Source organism: Melospiza georgiana, chromosome 4, assembly GCF_028018845.1.
Source record: "Melospiza georgiana isolate bMelGeo1 chromosome 4, bMelGeo1.pri, whole genome shotgun sequence".
Taxonomy (NCBI): Eukaryota; Metazoa; Chordata; class Aves; order Passeriformes; family Passerellidae; genus Melospiza; species Melospiza georgiana.
In genome coordinates this window covers 66539375-66560889 of record NC_080433.1, presented here as the reverse complement: position 1 = coordinate 66560889, position 21515 = coordinate 66539375, and the positions used below count along the sequence as shown (strand labels likewise).

At 42.9% G+C, this 21515-nt stretch overlaps 2 protein-coding genes across 2 annotated transcripts in view; one reads left to right on the top strand and one right to left on the bottom strand.

The window, feature by feature from the left end:
• LAMB4 (laminin subunit beta 4) overlaps nucleotides 1-5270 on the bottom strand; it is a 40732-nt gene extending 35462 nt beyond the window's left edge. Inside the window, exons 1-3 of the mRNA XM_058022810.1 lie at nucleotides 5237-5270; nucleotides 3855-4012; nucleotides 739-874 (exon numbers count right to left, since the gene is read on the bottom strand). Coding sequence (XP_057878793.1) covers nucleotides 739-874; nucleotides 3855-4012; nucleotides 5237-5270 — 328 coding nt within the window. The remainder of the gene's footprint in view (nucleotides 1-738; nucleotides 875-3854; nucleotides 4013-5236) is intronic.
• Nucleotides 5271-14050: 8780 nt separating this feature from the next.
• On the top strand, nucleotides 14051-16131 carry SF3B2 (splicing factor 3b subunit 2). Its single transcript, XM_058023304.1, has one exon. The coding sequence runs from the start codon at nucleotides 14051-14053 to the stop codon at nucleotides 16118-16120; it is 2070 nt and encodes a 689-aa protein (XP_057879287.1). The 3' UTR covers nucleotides 16121-16131.
• The last annotated feature ends 5384 nt before the right edge of the window (nucleotides 16132-21515 follow it).

Below are 21515 nucleotides of genomic sequence, written 5' to 3'. Positions count from 1 at the left end.
AGAGTAAATGTTATTCCTCCTAGCATGTCTTCCCAGAGAAGCTGTAAGGATACTATTTTCATCAATTCTGGGATTGCACACATCCTCAGCAAGTTGCAGAGGACACCAAGCCTAGTGGCGCTGTTGACACATGTGAAGGATCAGTGACCATCCAGAGGGACCTGGAAAAGCTCAAGATGTGGGGCCATGGGAATCTGATGAGATTTGTCAAAGACAAGTGCAAGGTGCTTCAGCTGGGTTAGGACAATCCCCAGAACCAATACAAGCTGGGGGTTGAATGGATCCAGAACAGCCCTGCAGAAAAGGAACTTGGGAATATCAGAATAAGGGAGCTCATAGCCAGGCTTTATTTAATTTTTTTCCTAAATCATTAGTTCTTTAAAAATAATTTTTTAAATGAGTATTTGTGTTTTATAGACTGTCTTTACGTTACATCTGTAGGCAAATGTATATTTTGCCCCAAATGAAAACTCTCTGTCAGGGAAGACAGCCAGTGGAATATACATGGCTTTCATGTATAACCCAGCATTGCCACACGTCCTCTGGCCAGCTCTTGGGGGTGCTGAGTTTAAAACTTATCCATAGAAACACAGACTTCCTGAAATCTTATCTTGCGACACACAAATGGGTTTAAATCGCTCAGGATTCATCTCTTCATGAAGGCAATTTTGCGAAAGCCAATTATGTAAAGAAATCCCACAGTAACATTTGCAGTAATATTTTCTCTAAGGAACTTACCATTTTCTGACTGCCACCACTTCTTTTTCCTGTCAGGCTCAAATGCTGTGATAACATTTTCTACCATGTGACTGTTACGCTGGGTATAGGGATTATATGGGTATCTGGAATCACAGAGAAAGCACTTCTCTTCAGCCTGGAAAACAAAATGAGCAGAATAAAAGCTTAATTTGGATTCTTCACTAAAAATTAGCTGGATGTACATATATTTATGCCATTGCAAGGCTAGAACCTGTCTTGCTGCTTTGGATGCCTGGGCTTTTAATCACTCAGGCTTTTCATATACAAGCCCAAGAGAACCACCATATGCACGAAGCATGCACATAGTAAGGGTTGGTCATGGTCTTCCCCAGGTACTTTATAAAAATTGCACTTTTCAGTTGTGGAGAAGGGATCTCAGTAAGACCAGGTACCAGGTAAGTAGTTGGTTTGGGATGACACCACCACCCTGACTGCTGTCTTTTGAAGTGTAGGGGAACTGGGAAAGTTTAAACCAATGCAAAGAGGGAAAATCAGGATATCAATAGGATACAAGGGTCTTATTTGAAAATGCTACAAGCAGAAGATGAAGGTAGTTATGATTAACTGATGTCTGAGTTCTGAATGAGAGGCTTTCATAGTGAGGCCAAATGTTCCTGTTTAAGGTGATAAGATGGGGATTGAGTGGGAGAGCAAGAAGAAGTGACAAGGTTAACATGCTGGGGTGGCAGATGGCCTGTGCTGGGCCATGTGGAGAGCCAGAGCAGCCATCACAGCCAGCAGGGTCCCAGGGAAGTGTTCAGCAGGGTGGGCAGGGGTGGATGCACTGCACGGACTGACTCCAGGAGATTTGGGCAGAGTGTAGTGTGAGGATGCAGGAATAAGCCACAGCAGAAGGTGATGCCCAAGCTGCGTGCCTGGCTGGTGGGGACAGGGGCAGGAGGACCAGGGGATGACACAGCACCCCAGAGGGAACTGAAGGAGGAGGAATGAGTTCAGTACCCATGGCTGGGAGGCTGGAAATGACCCAGAAGGAGATGGGTGGCACACTCAGGATCCACAAAGAACTGGGAATGGTTTTAACATCTTTGCATTATGAAATCACCCATTTGCATTTAAATAAATGAAGATATATAGATTCACAGGTATAATTAATGTATTTTAACCACGGTAATTATGTATTACATTAAGTCATTCTATACTACACTTGACAAATGTATGAAAGCACATTTTAGAAGATGAGTGAAAAATTTAAAAAAGACCCACTCTGTCATCGCATTTCACAAAGCTCTGATAAGGAGAGTCTGGGTTGTTGAAGCAGTTGGAAGGACCATGCACACTCATACTCTGGTTTTTATAGACATACAATATGACACTGGGGCAACTTATGTTGAAGGTTGCATGTCCATGTCTGGCAGATCCCACTTGCCTCTGAATTGTGGAGCTTTATACTCTCCTCAACACTGAGTGCCCTGTCTCTTCCTTTCAAAACATATGTAAGTAGTAAATCCAATCATTGAGCTAAAACCCACTTAACCTACATTTTAAAAACAGTAAGACATATTAAAGACTAAAAATTACTTGTAGTGCTACTTTCCAAACACAAAGCAGTTGAATTTTATTTTTTCCCCATCTGAATCCCAGCTAAATCCTGGCTTTTGGTAGCTTGCCACATTGACTAATACCCACTTTCATGAGTAAGGTTTGCTCTTAAGAAATCTGCCACAGGTCATCAGGAGAGGAGAGGAAGAGCTTTGGTTTACAAGATGTAAGATGCAAAACTTCCTGGTCTGCCTCCAGCAAAGTATTCAAAATGTGCTGGTGAGAAAGCAAATTGAAAGTGAAGCGGCACTCTGATGCACTGGAGGTGCACAACACATTTAAGGCAAGCTGATGGAACAGAGCACATTGACAAAGGGTCTCTCTCTCTCTCAAGCCCTGCAAAGCAGCAGTTTGTGGTTTTCACCCTCTTCAGGAGACAGCCACCTGGGGTCAAGATATGTTGAAGCAGCATTAAATCACAGGGATTATTGCAGAACAGCTGCTCCTTTTCATGAGTCTGTATTTACATAATTCAAAGGATAAGTACAGGCAAGTGAACATATTAATTTTTTTATTGCTTTTTGATCTAAAATGCAAGAATAAAAGGCAATCATCCAGCTTGAGGACCAGAAAGAGGATTCAGGCTATTTTAGCAAATGAAAGAGATATTTACATTTTGCAGGAAACTGTGGATACAATATGCAACCTGGAGCAGTGCTTGGTTCCATGTCCATACTTTACTCTGCAAATGTGTCACAACATTAAGCTAGAAGGTCATAAACTGTAATTATTTTCAATTGATTATAAATTAAGCTGTATTTTAACTTCCTCTTCAGCCTAGGCTGTTATTTAGTGACAATATTTCTATTTGTGACAATTCATTAGCTCATTGGGGCCAAGTCCTCCAGGATGTACAACAGGGTAATCCTCATTTCTGCACACCTTCCATATACCCAGTGGTTCCCCCTCCTCACTGCAGCCAGGGAGAGGCATCCCTCTGGTCAGCCACATTTTGGATCTGCTGACCCACACACATGGCCAAAGCCTGGACCACAGCTTTAGGTCCTCCCTTTCCAGAGGCTGCTTTCTGCTCTCAGCAACACTGGCCTCATTTCAGATCAAAAGAGAGGAGAGTGTATGGTGTGACTCTCTTAACAGGCTGCCTCAGGTCTCAACACCATATGGACATTCCTCTGGAGAAGGCCCTGCAGCCTGTGGGACCCCTCTCACACACACAGACCATGGCCTTCACCTCTGGGGCCTGAGGGGGAAGAGGACTTGCAGAGCAAAGCTCCTTCAGAAATCCCTGTGCTCCATCCCTGTGCATCTCAGGGATGGGGATGCTTCTCCCCCTTGAGAAGATACACATCACTGTGGAGGCTGCTTGCTGCCAAACCCTCCATATGTGCTGCAATGAGGCACAGCCTCCCACCAGACTTAGTGTCACACTGTCTGATAATTATTCAGATAACTCCCACAGGAATTTCCCAGTCTGGGCAAATTCCCTATACAGACGAGAATAAGGTTAGTAGGAAGAGCGAGGATAGGGTTAGCAAGTGGAGTTCAATTTATTAAAAAGGAAAGAGCAGACCAACCTCCAGGTAGCCTACAATGCAGTACTTCTGAGGGCTGCTGGTGCCACAGGTTGACGAGGCCGTCAGTCGCTTGCTGCGGCCCTGGAGGAGGTCCCCAAGGGCTGGGTGGCAGGAGCCAGCCCCACAGTCATGCTGTGCGTGCTGGGGCCTTATCAGCACTGAGCATAACAGAAGATCAAAGAAAGATTAAATTGGTTTGTGCAGCCAGCAGTATCCTCCAGACAAAAGCAGTTAAATCCCAACACAAGCAGAAAACTCAATTATCCTTTGCCTGTACTCCTTTTGTCCTTACTTATACATTTTTTTAAAGAACTTCAGTAATGAACACACCAGCTGCAAAATAATAAAAAAAAATTAGAGCTAGCATATTGCAAATCTATACTAAAACTTAAATTTTCAGCACATTGGCATTTTTACTGAAAAGAAATGTGCCATGAGCAATAATTTATTATGCTTCCCACCCTTACATACCATTGCCAGCAATCCTAAAAAAGAGCATTTCAATTGACTCCCTGAATAGAGACAGATTTGAATTAATTCCACTTATTTCTGTTGAAATAAATGTTCCAAGTTATAATGGTGGAAATGAGACCAGGATTGAGACCAGGATTGATATCAGGGGTCCCCCAAATTTTCTTTTAATTTGCAATGAATCCCTAGTCCAGTGTCAAAACCCTGTCAGACCCCAAGAAGTGGTCATTAATAAATTAAAAGAGTAATTCTGAATACTCTGAATAATTGCAGAACTTCTTTGTTTAGCCTGAAACAACTTTCAGTATCTTCCCTATTATATTAAGACTTTCCTTACAGGGCTTTTCCTTTTAAACAAGTTCTGTCCTGAAACTCTGCAAAGGAATGGGTACCTTGGAGGCTATATCCATTCAGCCTTACTTGGCTCAACTTGTTAGAAAAGGTGCAGTTAAAAAACACTACAACTGATACTTGAAGATCCCACAAAACACCAGAAATACAACTACCACAGTAAAAATACAGCATTTTACACCAAATTTCAGTCTAGGGCTCAGGCTATAATTGAAATGATGAGTGACACAACTCTTCAGACGTAAAGCAGTGCCTATGTTTAGTTAGCCTGCTCTTTTTAGTTATACAAATCCATGATGATTATTCATTAGCAGATGTTGATTGCCCCTTTCAGGACCTGAATCAGACTCAATTACAACATGTGTGTCTTCTTTGTACTTGGAGACATCATATCTCATAGGTCCCTCACTGGCAGGAGAGTGGGGAATAAGGATTCACTGTCAAGTGTTTCTCAATAGCATTTTCTTAAAAGAAGTGCTTTAAGAAAATCTTGGAAAGGTGTGTAAATCATATGATAATATTTCAGAATTGGCCTGAGTCACTGTAGCATCTGTACTTACTGAGGTGTAACAGGATGGCCAGCCCCAGCCTCATGCCTCCCCATCAAACTCTGACTGGTACTGCTGCAAGAGAAAAACTGGTCCATCACTTGGTGCTCTGGCTCACCAGGGCCCACAGGTGTACTCAGAATTGACTGAATTCATTTCAGCCTTCAGTGAAGTGACAGAGATGTAATAAAAATATAATGACTAAAAGGAAACCCTGGCTTTGATTTAGTTGTAGGAAAAAAAAAATCTCATAATCTCATGATGGAAACTTCAGCACTGAAACTGGAATGAAAGCAGAGATGCACTTCACAAAGGCTTCCAGAGAAGACCTTGAAAACATATTTACACTTAGTATAAAATATAACCAGAATGCTATCAGCTAAAATACTATGGTATTCAAATTTTAAAAAACCACCTCAATTCTAAGTGGATTCAGCAGGGCTGTTTGCAGAGATCTAGCTCTTTCTCTGCAGATTCTAGTTTGTTTTCATTAATTTAAAAGATAGTCAGAGATGCACTGAGAAGTGCCTGATATCCGGTGCTATGAATTTTGTCAGAAACCTATTTGTCAGAATAAGTGCATCTTAATGTTTAGTGAAGAAAACCAGGTAATGTCAGCATCAGTGCAAAAAAATTGTACAGGTGAAACTCAGCACAAGTCCAAGAGAGATTGATTGTGACATTATGGCATCCTTCGTATTTACTGGAAGAAAGTGAGACTTGCCAACACAAAACTATTGGAAAAACAAAAGGCAGCCATGGGTATAAAAGATAATCCAGTATCCTGCCACCAAGTAGAACTCCCAAACCAAACCTGCCCCTATCTTTGCATCTTCCACCTCTTTCTCCACCTGTAGGAAGCAGTGAGGCTGGTGCACCCTGAAACAGTTCCAGCTGCTGGGACAACCCTGTATGAGCATGGCCCAAGCACCACTTCCCAGCTGTGTTCTTGTTCCTCACACAGCCATCACTGGACTGAGTGAGCTTAAATGAAATACACCCCCAGAGAAGTGGGAACATAAACAAAAGCACTTCAGGTGTTAGAGACTCCATGTGGGCTTGGTGCACCCAGCTCTATGCAGCACAACAGCTGTACCCAGATGAGCACTTCAGCAACCACTTCAGGCAGTACCTAGATGAGTACTTCAGGCAGGAAAGCTAGCAAGGGTCACCAGGCTTTCATTCTGCAGAATGTGCTCTCACCTGCCACAACCACAGAGGGCCTGGCATGTGACAGGGAGATGATGCTGCTGAGCATCCATGCAGCTGTGCCTGGCTACAGAGACCTGGCCAAAGATCAACTGTCCAAAGCAAAACTGAGCAAATATTTTCCCTCTGTGCTGGACTTCAAATTTTATAGTCTGTCAGAATAATGGACAGACTCAGAGATGATTTTATAGTCTGTCAGAATAATGGACAGACTCAGAGATGATTTAAGCTGCAACCACTGCCACAGCACTGCAGTGAAAAACAGGTGCCCATGGTGAGCAATCTTGGCAGTTACACATCCAATTCCTACCCTAACACTGTGACATGTAACACAAGTGATACTCTCTAAACCTCACTCCCTTTAATGGACAAACAAGGACTAGAAAAACCCCAACAAATTTTGGTTCCATGCTTAACAGGAAAATTAAATACTGAAGAGGTCTTACCGGGGTTCCAGGCAGCCCAGTGTCTCAGCTGGGAATGAGCAGAGCCAGTGAGGGAAGCAAGCAAAGGCATACCTGTGCACTTCAGCTGGAGAAGACAGCGCGTCCCCTGAGGCACCAAGGTGTAGGTGAGAATGAGACCCAGCCTGCAACCTGTCAAAAGCTTGATTTGTGAACTCCTTCTGCTTCTGGCATCAGCAAATATATTCACTGAAAGACAATTGTGACAGGTTAAGTTCATGGCAGAAAAAGTTCATGCAAGTGAAAACAGAAGGCTGGGATTCTTAAAGTGCTGACAAACAACACCTTGTCTGTTGTTTAATTAAACATCTGTTCAGTTGGTCTGGTTTGAAATCAAATATCAAAGTCTTTCTAACTAGTTAGCATCAGAAGTCTAGTGGCCCTGGATTATCTGATCATGGGCTAAAAAGGATTCACACAGCAGGAGTGTCAATGATCTGAAGGGCTGTTTGGGGTTCTGAGGTGACTGTAAACATGCCTGCCAGACAGCTGTGATTGCACTTGTGTGGACATACTGAGCCAAATCTGAAATAATTCAAACTCTGGATCTTCAGTGTGAGCACTATGTTTTTCTCAATTTAAAGCTGAAGACAACAGGGCAACTTGAGTCATGGCTTTGCATTTCAGCACAAGTTTTGCCTGTAAACTGTCCCCAGCAGCAAGCACAGGACTGCACTGCTGTGTGGGGTACAGCACAGTCACAGGCAACACGGTGATGGAGCAGCTCTGAAATAGGGTCCAACAGCTCATGTGCAGAACTGGCCACTGTTCTCTGGTGCCTGTTGAAACACGTGGCACTGTGATTCCAGTTTTCAGAATGGCAGGTTGCCTTGATACACAATTTTAGAGCTGACATATTTGTTATCAATTCTCTGACTGTTTGTAAGGCTCAATTCATGACAGTCTGTCAAGCATCATCACACATCCTTAAACAGAAGGTTTTCTACAGGAGCAAAATATGTTTTATAAATTAATCACTGCCTTTTCTTTTGGTTCTTCCTATTCTTTTGGAAAAAATGAAAGGTGTGTTCTTTAATCCTATTGCAATGCTCTGTACTAAGTGTCCTCTGCCATTATTATAATTATTAACTCAAGTGGAAATAATTCTTATACTTAATTTTTTTGAAATTATTTTCCTCAAATGCATGTGAAAATTACTTGTGAGAGACTTTTTTCAGGTTGATTTAATCTGCATTTCGTCTGCACTTATGCATGATTAATTATTGTACAGATGGTTTACACTTAGTGGGTTTTGGTATTAGGAAAAAGACTAAATGATATATTAAGATATTAATTTCACTTTTTATCTGTAAGCAATATATCAAATGTTGCCTGGAAGAGACACATATAACTGAAGAAAGTATTATTACTATTATGCTACTAAATTATAAACTGGTTGACATTTTATTAACATATTTCATGGGGAATTCAGAATTTGTTACAGAGAAGTTATGTGAGAAGTAAATATCAAGGAAGATTTATTTGCAGAATATAGCCAGTCCTCTGCTCTGATTTATGTAGGACCCCAAGCAAGGAGGTTTTAAACTGCTTGAGGCAGGGATTAAGAAACTTCTTTCTTGCTTCTTTAATCTCTGCACTGGTAAAGCATCTGGATTTATAATGCATCACTCGTCCCATGCTGGCTGGAGGGTAGATAGCACTGGTGTGTGATTTTTCAAGTCATCACAGGTCTGAGGGCTGTCATTGCTTAGGCCCAAGGCATATCCTCAGTTCACACAAAGGATGGGAATTGTCAGCACTGCAGCATGTATTCCCTTCCCAGATACCAACCAGCAGTGAGGGAAGGGGCAGGAGTAGAGCCACAACTTCAAAATTTCAATACATTTTTCAAGCAATGAAATTATTTGAGCCTGGCACTATTCTTGCTGTGTGAAAAGTAAGTACTCAATCTAAACAAATCACTTGGGCTTCCTTCATGTCAATGGAGAAAGACAGGGAGAGTTCATCCCACCACCTTCTTGAGGGAGGGATAAATCCTCCTTTGGAGGTATCTGCTGCTTTCCTTTGGTCATGAGCAGCCCAGCTCCTTAGTTTAAGACAGATGCTTGTATTTTAAGCAACTGTACTGAGATTAAATGTAAAATGTACTGAGATGAATCCCATCCATGGCCAAAATCTTGAAGAAAATCAAATGATCTGAAAATCAAAATTATCTTCCTACATTCTCTCTCGCCTCTTTTGTTTCTGTCCTCATTTCTTCAAGACTATATCTTATGCCTGAAATAGAATTTCTCAAAGGCAAAGACTGAACTTTTTGTGGGTTTGCATACTGGCAGAATGTAGCACTACATAATAAAACCAGAATGAATTGTAAGTTTACAACCAGGTAAGATAAGGGTTTTTTCTGATAAATCTGATCAGGAGAGAGCTAAGTACAGCAGGGGGATAGGCTACAGATCTCAGATGTGACAGGAGAGAAAGGCTACCCTTACCCCTCAGCCTCCTCACCTCCACATCCCACTGGCTGACTGCTCCTCCATATTGTGCACCCTGAAGGAAACAGCTACTTTAAAACTTGTATTTAATAAATACTTTTAAAGAGCTTTTTCACAATTCGAAAGGATGTAAAGTCTATCTGTAATTTATGAGAAGTTTCCTCTTTTTCTTACAGTCACAGCACCCCACAGTGCCCTTCACCTTTAATGTGCAAGTTTGAAAGCTTTGATTTTTCCACCACAAACAAGAAACTTAGCTTCAACTCAAATATTATCTCCCTGGCAAGCACAGCATTTATAGTAGTAATCAGCACTAAAGAGTGTCCTGGTTTCAGCCAGGACAGGTTAATCTTTTGCAGTAGCTGGGAGGGGACATGGCCAGGATCCTGATACTATTCAATACCAGGACTGTCCTTCCTTCAGTGGAGTAAACACGGCAGGGGGAGTCCATGGTGAGCATTTCTGCAGGTGAATCACTCCCTCCTTTGTATACCTCTGTTGCTATTATTGTTGCTCTTACTGTCGGCTTTCTTATCTCATTGCTGTTTCCAGTAAATTGCTCTTATCTCAACCTGTGAGCCCTGCCTTTTGTGCCTCCAATTAGAGGGGAGTGAGGGGGAAGCAGCAGTGTGGTTTTAGCAGGAGTACTAAACTGGAGAATAACATTCCTGAAGCAAAACAAATAAAAAGACAGTGCATTTATTCTAAAATACCAGTGTGATTTTAAAAGTGCTAGTCAAGCTATATGTTATAAGTAGCAAAAGAGTTACTCATTTTTTTTAAAAAAAAGGGTTGCAGAGTTACAAGTTGAGTTGGGAGCTGATTGCAGGCCAGGAGAGTTCTTTGTTAGCTGCATATTATAACCTCCTGTTAAGTGTTGGTCGTTAACCCTCTATTGTTGAGAATTCCCCTTTTTGTATCAGTACCGCCCTGCCTAAAGCCAGGTTGATGGCCCTTCTCAGGAAGAGCCAAAGGAGTACACGCAGATAACCTCAGACCCAGAATGCATCGAGAGAGGACCCCCACCAGACTTACCAAAAGGCCCCAAAAACAAGGAGCCAACACAGAATTAAGAGATCAAAGTGATGTCTGGGCACGCGGAACAGAGTACAGAGCCTGCAGAGACGCCGAGACCCTTTGCTGCCCCTCGCCCTAAGCAGAGACCTCAGCTGGGGCCAGGACCCCGAGACTGCAAAACCCAGAAGCTGTAGCATGGGGTTTAACCTCCTTGGTTTCTCATGAGGATGGGTTCTTCAGCTCTGCTCCCTAAAGGACAAAGCTGCACATTCCTCCTTCTCCAAGCCATTCCTGCCAGCGACGATGGCAAGACCGGGGAGGACCCTTGAGCGTCCCAACCTTGAGCTGATCACTTTTAATAAAGGCATTATAAAGGAGAAGAGATCTCCTGCCGTTTTATTTCACCATACATGTTTAAGATACTAGTTTCATGTTATTTCCCTGCTGGCAGTAGGGCTAGGATGCTGGGAAATCTGTCACACACCTCAATGCAGTCTGATGTTAAGTTTTCTCAGTGAGTTCATGCAGTATAACAGGACAGGACTCTTTCTAAGAACCTTCTCATATCAATAAACAACAATTTTTAAATTTTTCATTGCTTTGCTGACCTATTAGTCAGATATAGTTAGTCTACCTAAATTGAAGAGGCAAAAAATGTATTATTGCACATAAAAGCATAGAAGAGAGAGCTAGAAAGAAACTGAAAAGAAATATCTTACTACAACCTTAAACATGAAGCTTCTCACCGGAAAGCTTGTTGCACCACAGTATCTGTTAACAGGGCATAACAGTGCTCTTATTCTGCTAATGGTCTTTGTACTGCTGAAAATGCTAAGAAAAGATTGTCCTATTTTTATTTGTCCAAATTTGTGGCCATGTCCTGTTTTATGTCCCTATTATTAGATTTTTCATGCATGTCAGCCTAAATTGTCCTATTTTTCTCTAGGTAAAAGTAAATTATTTTGCAAATGTTGAATTGACGTTGTTTAGAAATTATCTTGAGCTCAGAAAATCTCTCTAGCCCCTGAGGAACCCCTGGATCACTGGCATAGAAACATTTTCTTACAAATGCAGAAAACTTTCATACCGTGGTCTGTTTGGGAGGTCAGATGTATGTTTGGGGGGTTTTATTGGCAGGAGTCGGGGGGGGGGGGGGGGAACGAATAAACAAAAATCAGAAGCCAAAAGACCACAATTTAAAAATGTATCAAAGGAAAACAGCAAATTCCACAAGCTCGCCCAAAAACCCCTAGGAAATTGAGATCATCAGGTGGAGAACCTGACAGACAGGGGGATGACAGCTTCAGTTTGAAAAGTGCAAACAGCAGAGAGATCATGTCCACTAGAGGACAACAGCAGTGACAGCAGCAGCAAAAGCATTCAGTGCAGAGCTACCAGGGCTCAGTGGTTAGAGGTTCTATGGGAGCCACTGGCTCCAGCCCTTCAGTCAGAAGCACAAAGTGAAATCACCTTTTCCACCCTCCTGGGAAGCACCTGAACTACTGGTCTCTGCAATGAAAGAAATCTGCCCTCATCGTTTCCCTTTATTTTTTTTATAAGGAGTTCAAAATTAAATTACTGAAATTACCTTTCTCTTTACTTCCTTGGCTGTAAGAAATGGTTTCTTTCTCATATAACTGGAAAAATAAGAGTAGCACATATCACTAGAAGACAGAAAAAGCACATTTAGCTGAAAAAGCTGAAATGAATAAATCTTCAGAAAGATCTGTCTGCATGGAGAAAAAAATAGTAAATGTGATGTTACCAACACCTGTAACAGGCGTGGTGTCTGGCTGAGCACCACTACAGCATTCTTACACAGACCCTCTCCTGTGGTCACCCGGGAAGTTCTTGGTTGCAGAAGAATGAGAACAGAGCAGACAGGAGTCAGATGACTCTGTAAATATAAATATCCTGGCAATATAAACAGCTAAACTGACATTTTGGAATCTCTTAATTTTCAGTCCTAAATGAGCTTTGATACAAAGGCTTCCAGAGGTATCAGTTGGTGGGAGCATGGTGCTGATAATGCCAAGGTTGTGGGTTGAATCTCCATATGGGCCATCCCTTAAAAGCTGGACTTGATGATCCTTCTGGGTCCCTTCCAACTCAGACTATGCTGATATTCTGTGAAATCTCCCAACATATGCATGCTAATTACCTAAAAGCATGACAGAATGATAGCTGGCTATCAGCTGTTTAGTTTTAACTGTGTCTATCCTGTAACACCCAAATCTGTTCAAACACAGGAAGCATCACACAGAAGTCACACATAAGTGAGAAGAATAATTAGATTTTGTCATGGACCCTAACCATATAACCAACATAACAGTAGCACAGCCAGAACATTGCATGCTAGTAAGTTGGGAACTGGTATACAGATTCATATATCTTCCCCAGGATCAAGAATATATAAGCCCTGCTTTCTCTCAAGTATTTAATTATACCAGATGGAAGAAAGTGGGAAAAATTTGTCTTACTTCACTTTTCTGATCTTCTCTTGTCAAATGGAAGGAAAGTGTTGTCACGACCAGGAAGGAGCAGCTGGGTTCAATGGAAACCCAGCCAAGCACAAAAAATGCCAGCAGCAAAGCTGCTGTAGATAATTACACAAAAAGATGTTAAAGCATAAAAGAAGCTGGCTATAAATACAGTAATAACATCTTATGATAATGCCTATTATAAAATCAGTAAATTCACATCATGTAATCAACATATCAGTGGTAACTGTCTTAGAAGTTGAGATAACACCTTTCTAAACAGTCATGTACCTATGACAGTAAAATGAAACAAATGAAAACACTAAAACAGCTTACAATCAATACCAGCCATAATGTAGAATCATCACTGACCCTTCTGCATTATCTATGGAACATAAAACAGCAGAGATTGTAACAAGCAATAGAATCTTTGACAAAATGAAGGGTGAACACACTGTACTGTCTTTATCCACAAAGATGTGTTTATCAGTGTTTCATCACAGCTTTTTTAGTTGGAGTTGTCCTATCTCTCAAAAGAAAACAACTATATATCTTACAATGTAGAAAAGTAAATTTAGCTGTCTTAGATTGCAATGCAAGATGTAACCAGAAGTGTGTCTTGTTATTACCATCAAAACCAGGTGGAGCAGTGTTCTTTATCTCTCCCATAACCCACGCTCCCTCCAGGAGTTATCTTCTGCTAATGGCCCATTGAGTCTCAAAGCATGAGTGATAAAATTACCTCATCCCATTGTGAAATGCTCCACCCAGGGGGAGGAGCCAAGCATTCCTACCTCCATATAAACTGAGATTTCAAACACCTCAGGCAGCCTTTTTCCACTGGATTCCCAGAGGAAGACCAGACCCTTCTACACCACCACTGGACCTTCAAAGGAACACTACACCCTTTGACAGGATCACTGCTTCAACAGAACCCCATCTGTCTCTCCAGGAGGACTGCAGCCACTGTTTATTTGGACTGCTACCAACAACCTGTCCAACAGGGTGTCAGGTTGTATTCTGACTTTGTCTGCTTGAGCAGTAAAATATTTTTTAAAGAGCTAATTATTTCTAAACTTTAGAGAACTGCTGCAGGTCACATTCAAGGTTTACGACTTAGTTAAGAACTTAAAGTTGCTGAAAATATTCTTGGAGGAAAAGGAGAGCCGTGAGCTGGGCGCAGGGGCAGGGATAGACAAGATGGCAGCAATGGCCAAGCTGACTACCCCAGCCCCACACGCTCCCCCCGAGGGCGCTCACATTGATGCCAGGATCCCCCTGGCCCCCCAAGGCAGCCCCATGGGAGCCCCCCTGCCCACAGGAGCCCCCCAGCCCCGTGGGTCTACCCTGCTCCCCAGCAACGACAGCAGAGAGGCCCAGGACTCCGGAGTGGGCCCCAAGATCCCTCAGGTGCTGGAGAAGATCCTGCAGCTCCAGCAGAGCCGCCAGGAGGAGCTGGTGACGGTCCTGGGGGTCTCAGCTGAGGATGAGATGGAGACAGAGCTCCAGGCATCAGCATTGGCCTCCAAGGCTGAGGAGGACACAGGAACATCCAAAAAGGTGAGGAACCAGAAGCGCCGCAACCGCAAGAAGAAGAAGCAGGGGAAGGGAGGGCCCCGGGAGGAGCCCCCAACCCTGACCTGCCCCTGGGTGGACCCCGAGCCCACCCCTTGTGATGCCCCTGAGGTGGAGATTGAGTACGTAACCGAGGAGCCTGAGATCAACAACCCTAACTTCGTGTTCTTCAGGAGGATTTTCGAGGCTTTCAGGCTGACAGACAGGGTGAGGAAGGACAAGGAGAAAGAGCCAGAGTGGGCAGAGCAGGCAGAGAGTGACGGGGTTCCCCATAAAAAGGGACCCAAGGATGGCACCAGGGGCACTGATGGGGTCAGCTCTGAGGACGAGCAGGAGAAGAAGCAGGAGGCACCCAAGCTGTCCAAGAAGAAGCTGCGGCACATGAACAGGTTCACAGTGGCCGAGCTGAAACAGCTGGTGGCCCGCCCTGACGTGGTAGAGATGCACGATGTCACCGCGCAGGACCCCAAGCTCCTGGTGCACCTGAAGGCCACACGGAACTCGGTACCGGTGCCACGGCACTGGTGCTTCAAGAGGAAATACCTGCAAGGCAAGAGGGGCATTGAGAAACCACCCTTTGAGCTGCCCGAGTTCATCAAGCGCACGGGCATCCAGGAAATGCGCGAGGCCCTGCAGGAGAAAGAGGAGCAGAAAGCTATGAAGTCCAAGATGCGGGAGAAGGTGCGACCCAAGATGGGCAAGATCGACATTGACTACCAGAAACTCCATGATGCCTTCTTCAAGTGGCAGACCAAGCCCAAACTGACCATCCACGGGGACCTCTACTACGAGGGGAAGGAGTTTGAGACGCGGCTCAAGGAGAAGAAGCCGGGTGTCCTCTCGGACGAGCTGTGGATTGCGCTGGGCATGCCCATGGGGCCGAATGCCCACAAGGTGCCCCCCCCATGGCTGATTGCCATGCAGCGCTACGGACCGCCCCCCTCGTACCCCAACCTCAAAATCCTGGGGCTCAACGCCCCCATCCCTGAGGGGTGCTCTTTTGGGTACCATGCTGGGGGATGGGGGAAGCCCCCCGTGGACGAGACGGGGAAGTCACTTTATGGAGATGTGTTCGCCACCAACATCACCAAGTTCTTGATGAAGGAGGAGGAGGAGATTGACCGCACACCCTGGGGAGAGCTGGAGCCATCGGATGAGGAATCTGAGGAGGAGGAGGAAGAGGAGGAGGAGAGCAATGAAGAGAAACCCAACCAGACAGGGTTCATCACCCCTGCTGACAGTGGGTTGATTACCCCAGGGGGTTTCTCCTCAGTGCCAGCCAGGATGGAGACGCCGGAGGTGATCGAGCTCCGCAAGAAGAAAATAGAGGAGGCTATGGATGGGAGTGAGACCCCCCAGCTGTTCACAGTGGTCCCTGAAAAAAGCACAGCGACCACGGGCAGGACCATGATGGGCTCCACTCACATCTATGACATGTCTGCAGTGGTGGGGCATAAGGGACCAGTGACAGAGGCACAGAGTGTGGAGGTGGCGCTGGCCCCTGAGGAGCTGGAGCTGGACCCCACAGCCATGACTCAGAAGTATGAGGAGCACGTGCGGCGGCAGCAGGCGCAGGTGGAGAAGGAGGACTTCAGTGACATGGTGGCTGAGCACACCGCCAAGCAGAAGAAACGGAAGGCGCAGCCCCAGGATGCCCATGGGGGGGCCAAGAAGTACAAGGAGTTCAAGTTTTAGGTGTCACCACTGTCCCCTCAGTGTCACCTCTCTGTCATCCTCCTACACTGCCCTCTGTCACCCCACAGAGGGCTGGTGCCACACTGGGATCAGAGAACATCACCCCTTCTGTCACCCAGGGCTGTGGTCCAGGTTTTAGAGAGTTTGATGGCACTGTCCTCCATCTTTGCCCCCTGTCCTTGTCCCCAGCCTGTCCCCATTGTTTTCAAAATAAAAGGTGGCATTGCCACCACATAAAAAAAAAAAAAAAAAAAAAAAAAATTACATAAAAAGAGTTGAAAGAGCTAGCAGCTCAAAAGCATTGAAGAGCCAAAAATTAGCCTCAGCCCAAGTCCAAGTTGTTCAATAAAGGGCTGTGGCCAAGACATTCCAGAAGTTGTCTCAAAATTGTTTGATGATTATCAATGAGTTTTTGATAACTGTTGATGATTTTCTTCAGCAGTTCTTTGTTTCAGGATTCTGCAAGCCTGTTTCAGGACCAAAAGGGACTTTCAGAAATATTAAAGAGGAACATCTTCAGTCCACGGACTTTCTCAGCTGTTTGGACTTGAAGCAATGAACTTTCTTTGCATGGTTTTTTGCATTTTCTTATTTGTAGGATTGTTTTAGTGATATGATAGAATTTTATGTTCTACAGGTGAAGAATTTCCCTGATCATTCCACATCAGCATTTGATGAGGTTTTGATTGGCAACAGATAACCTGTCAAGTGTTTGTTCTTTCCTCTGCATGGGCACAGCAGAGAAAATTACAAACATTTTTCTTTTTAATTTAATTAAAATAAAAAGGGTCATATGTCACAGACATCTTTTATGAAAAATCCTTTCCTTAGGATTTTTCCTCCTGAGAAGCAGAGAGGCCTCAGAAACAAAATGTAAACAAAGATTATCTGCTGCTGTGGAATGCAACAGGTGCATCTGTTATTGGTCTCATAGAGTTGTTTCTAATTAATGACCAATCATAGTGAGCTGGCATGGACAGAGAGTCCAAGCCACAAGCCTTTGTTATCATTCTTTCTTTTTCTATTCTTAGCTAGCCTTCTGATGAAATCCTTTATTCTATTATTTTAGTATAGTTTTAATGTAATATATATAATAAAATAATAAATCAAGCCTTCTGAAATCCTCATCTCTTCCCTCATCCTAAGACCCCTGTGAACACGGTCACACTTAGCCAACAACATAGTTAATTCATTTGTTTCAAGGCTGCCCCTGAAGCAGCTTGAGGCAGAAAGCTGCTGTAAACCTCTTTCCAAAATCCCAAGTCCTAAAGTTACCATCACCGTCAGGATTATACTGATCGATGAACCTCTTCTCCCTACATTTGTGCTTTTTTATCATTTTTATGTTAGGTGTCAGTAAAGTAAATCTCTCAATGCTACAGTGGACCACCTTCATGATTTGATGGAATGGCAGGCCAAACTTTATCTCCACAAATGAGAAGGATCCCTTGCGGCACCTTCAAAGGGATATAGTTGGGTGCTGTGTGCAACTCTGAGGTGAAATTACAGCAAGATGTTGCATTTTTGTACAACAGTGTTTTGGAGTGACATTTGTAATTTTGTCTTTACTTTGTTTTGACCCAGGAAAGTTATATATTATGCAAAAATCCATTTTCTCTGAGCCAAAGAGTTCCAATTCTTGACATTCATATTGTTAGCGTTCAAAAACACATAATCACGGAGCGATTATACGCGGTGCTTTTTATTAAGAGCTCTGGGAATCGGGGTATATTCAACCCAAATCTGACTCCGACCATACATCCGAAAAGATCATGTTTTATACTCTATTGTTACATAACTTTCATGTTAATTATTAAACTTATATTGTTCTATTGTATACATAAATTTAGCCCCTCTCTGAATTTCCAACATAGTTTCTCACTATTCTTCTTATGGTTATATAATAATTACATTTAATTACTAAACAATCATCACATCTAACAATTATATAATTTATCATACTGCTTACGCAGGTGCAGTTGATCTGGGAAAGCACAAAGCCTAACATTTTAGATTCTATCTTTAACTTTTTCCAGGGTTCCACTATCAATATGGTGTCTCAGGGAGATATTTGGTCCAGACACCCCATCCCTCAGTGGGATTGATAATGAATTGTGAAAAATCTGGAGAGACATTTTCTGGTCTTGGCCAATTGTCTACTGGCAAGCCGACCAAGGAGGTTGAAAATGGCTTTTCTGTAATTGAATAAGACAAACAAATGGTATCCAAGCCTGATGCATTGTCCAAGATCACCCAAACATTGGTTTTTGGTTGACTCACGGGCACCCATTTTTTTCTATTTTTTTTTCTTTTCCCAGTTCCATTCTAGGACAGGCCAAATGTAAGTAAATTTTCAATGGCCTTATACCTCTTATGAAATTCTGAATTGTAACATGATCCACACTGCGCTTTTGTTAACTAGGCGCATACCGAAAATTCCCACACTTTTTGCATTGGCATATAAAACCCAAAGTTCACAATCTTCTGTGGGCAAAACACATGATGTCAGAAACTCCCCACAGTCCACATTCGTGTGTCCTCCTATCTGCCTGTGGAGTGGTCAGTGTTTTCTTGTATTCCATAGACTTTCACATTCTTCACTGAAATCCTCCTAGACTCTGTACCTGTTAAAATACAAGCAAACCCACCCCGTCATGTGTTGTGTCCCCCCGCCCCCCCCCAGGGACTGGAGGGTTTTCTTAAAATCCTGGAAGTGAAGAATGGGTCTTGATATGAGAAACAAAACATTGATTAATTCTCCTTTGCAAAATTTTATAGAGACATGTAAAATAACAGCATAAGTTGCCATTACTAATCATTCTTTAGTTATGGATATGAGGAAAAATGAGAGCAAAACACTGCATGTAGTGAAGAAGAAACTGACAGCAGTTAGGAGTTAATCAGATAATACACACAATCAATAACACTTTATTATATGATTAGCAAGAACTATAACACTGAACTGTCATTGCAGAGTCTGCAATAGCTAATAAAACACAAATTATAGTAGAGAATAGTAGAGAATTGGAAAATCATGTCCGAATAATGGTTCTCCAAGCTCACTTTAAAAGTAGGTTCAGCTGTCATATTGATAAGGTCAAATTGCCAAGACAAAGCAACTTGAATCTTATTTTGATGCAGAAAACATATAAATTTGTCATCAATCATCCCATCCAGGTATAGCCAGGGCCTGGTCATAGCCCAAACTCTAAATGGTGGGTCTTGACATATTTTTAAACAAGGCTCTTAAGAACAGCATTTATGAGTAAAAACCTTAGCTTCAAAAATGAATCAAACTATCTAGTAGTTGAATCCCTCCAAAGTTTCCTTCAGGACAGAGATTCTTTGAACACAGCAAACCTCTTCTTCAAAGATCTTAAAGTGGTCACAGACAGGATTACAAGTCTGGATCTGGGCACTGAAAGTGTGAAGGTGGAGGAAATACAGCTGAATGAGAGACTGATTACCCAGCACGAAACCCAAAAAAAAGGGAAGAGCTGCACTCTCTACTGGAGTGCTTCTGTAATAATAACTGAAGAAAGCCACAAGACTAGCAGTCCGGATAAAGGAGATGTATAAGCAGCTAGAAAACACAAAAGGAGGATCCTGAAGAGACATGTCTTGTACGTGATCACACAAAGAGGTGGTAAAGCATATGAAGGCCAGCTGTAAATACTATAACAATACCTTATAAATAATGCTTATCACAAAAATCAGTGAGTTCATATTATACAATCAATATATTAGCAGCAAATGTTTGAAGGAGTTAAGACAACATTTTTTAAATATTCATGTATTATTAATAACAGATTATAGATTTACATCTATATCATATTTAGAATGGCACTGATTTGCATAGTGGTTTCCTGTTTTACATCTAGGGTATTAATTAGGTTGCATTATATTTCTTGTGAGCTCTGAGCAATATTTGCTTATATGTTTGCATTGTGGCAATGGCTTGTGTGAGACAGTCCATAGATTAAATGAACAGCTCAGATATCCCTTGTCTTATTTCTGTAAACGTGCCCTCTGGGCTTCCAGTAGGTTGGCTTTGCAGGGTTGCTTTTTCTGAATGAACACTTGATTTAAAATTCAAAAAGCCTCTGGTATTTGGAGGAAATAAATTTGGTTCTTTCTCGGGATATAGTTGAGCTACATCCTGTGAATCCGTTTCTTCTGCTTGTGTTCCTGTGTAAAACTCTTTTTACTTGCAATAATAGAAGTGACCAGGGGTGGCACTGCAGGAGGAGGTCGGCAGTCTCGATGGTTAAAAAATGGCGTCTGCCACACTACGCATGCTCTGCAACCGGGGGCCGCCATCTTGTACGGCAACTCCCTGTAGGGCGCCGCCATTTTGTCCAAAGAGAGCTCAGTAAGGATGTAAGAGCTCTTGGTACGGCCTTCTGGGTTTAAGACCTGGACGCCCGAGTGTTTACTCAAACTTCAAGGGGGCTGCTGCCCTCCCCAGGACCGCCACTTCCGATGCCATCAGGTTCGCGTCGAGAGAGTTACCCGTGGGCTCCATATCAGTAGTACGAGTACCATGGAGCTAGCAGGGCTTTTCCCTCTCCCTCCCTGCAATGTTACAAGCGGCCGCAGGTGGCGTGAGCAGTCGGGATCAAAGATGGCACCTACTGTTAACCAGGAAAAATTCCAGAGATAAGATTAATGGCTTTGCATTTTAACAGAATGTCATTAATTACACGGCATGTTCGAAGGAAAACAGCTGCAATCTTATCTCTCTTAGGAGGAAGATAAAAAAGCCGAATATCAACAGAGTCCCAGAGTTCAGAGAAGTTCTTAATTACTCAAAGTAGTAAATTTTTCAATCAAGAATTTAATGTTATCAGAGTCTTTAGTTTAGTATAAACATCCCTTTTTTTCTGGCACATCTCAACCTGTGTGTCTTTGCAATCTGGACATTACATTTCCCATTATATCTCAATAATCCTGAAGCATGAAGCATACCTGACTTCTGCTGTCAGTTTTTCCTCCTCGGTTCCCCCATTCAGTGATTGTCCAGCAGTCATGCGTCCTGGTTCCACCATTTCAACAGCCTCTAGGGATTTCTGAGTTCCTTTTCTTCCTTTTTTTTTTTCCCTGGCAATTTTTCCAGCTTCCTTCCAGCTGCTCATTATCTCTGTTTCTTCAGGGAGGTCCCAATCCTGATAGGTGCCCTCCTCACATGGGATCACCACTAAATGTGGATTCTTTTGCTTCTTTTTTTCTGCCAAGGTCAGGATTAAATTGTTATATGGTATTTCTTGTTTGGACTCAGATGTTTGTAAGTTCTTATCTATATTACAGTCTCATAAGCTGGGAGTCCTACAGCACTTAACTCTCACAAGGTAAAAATGGAGATGTATCTTTCTCTTTACAAGGTCTTTTGAGGAGA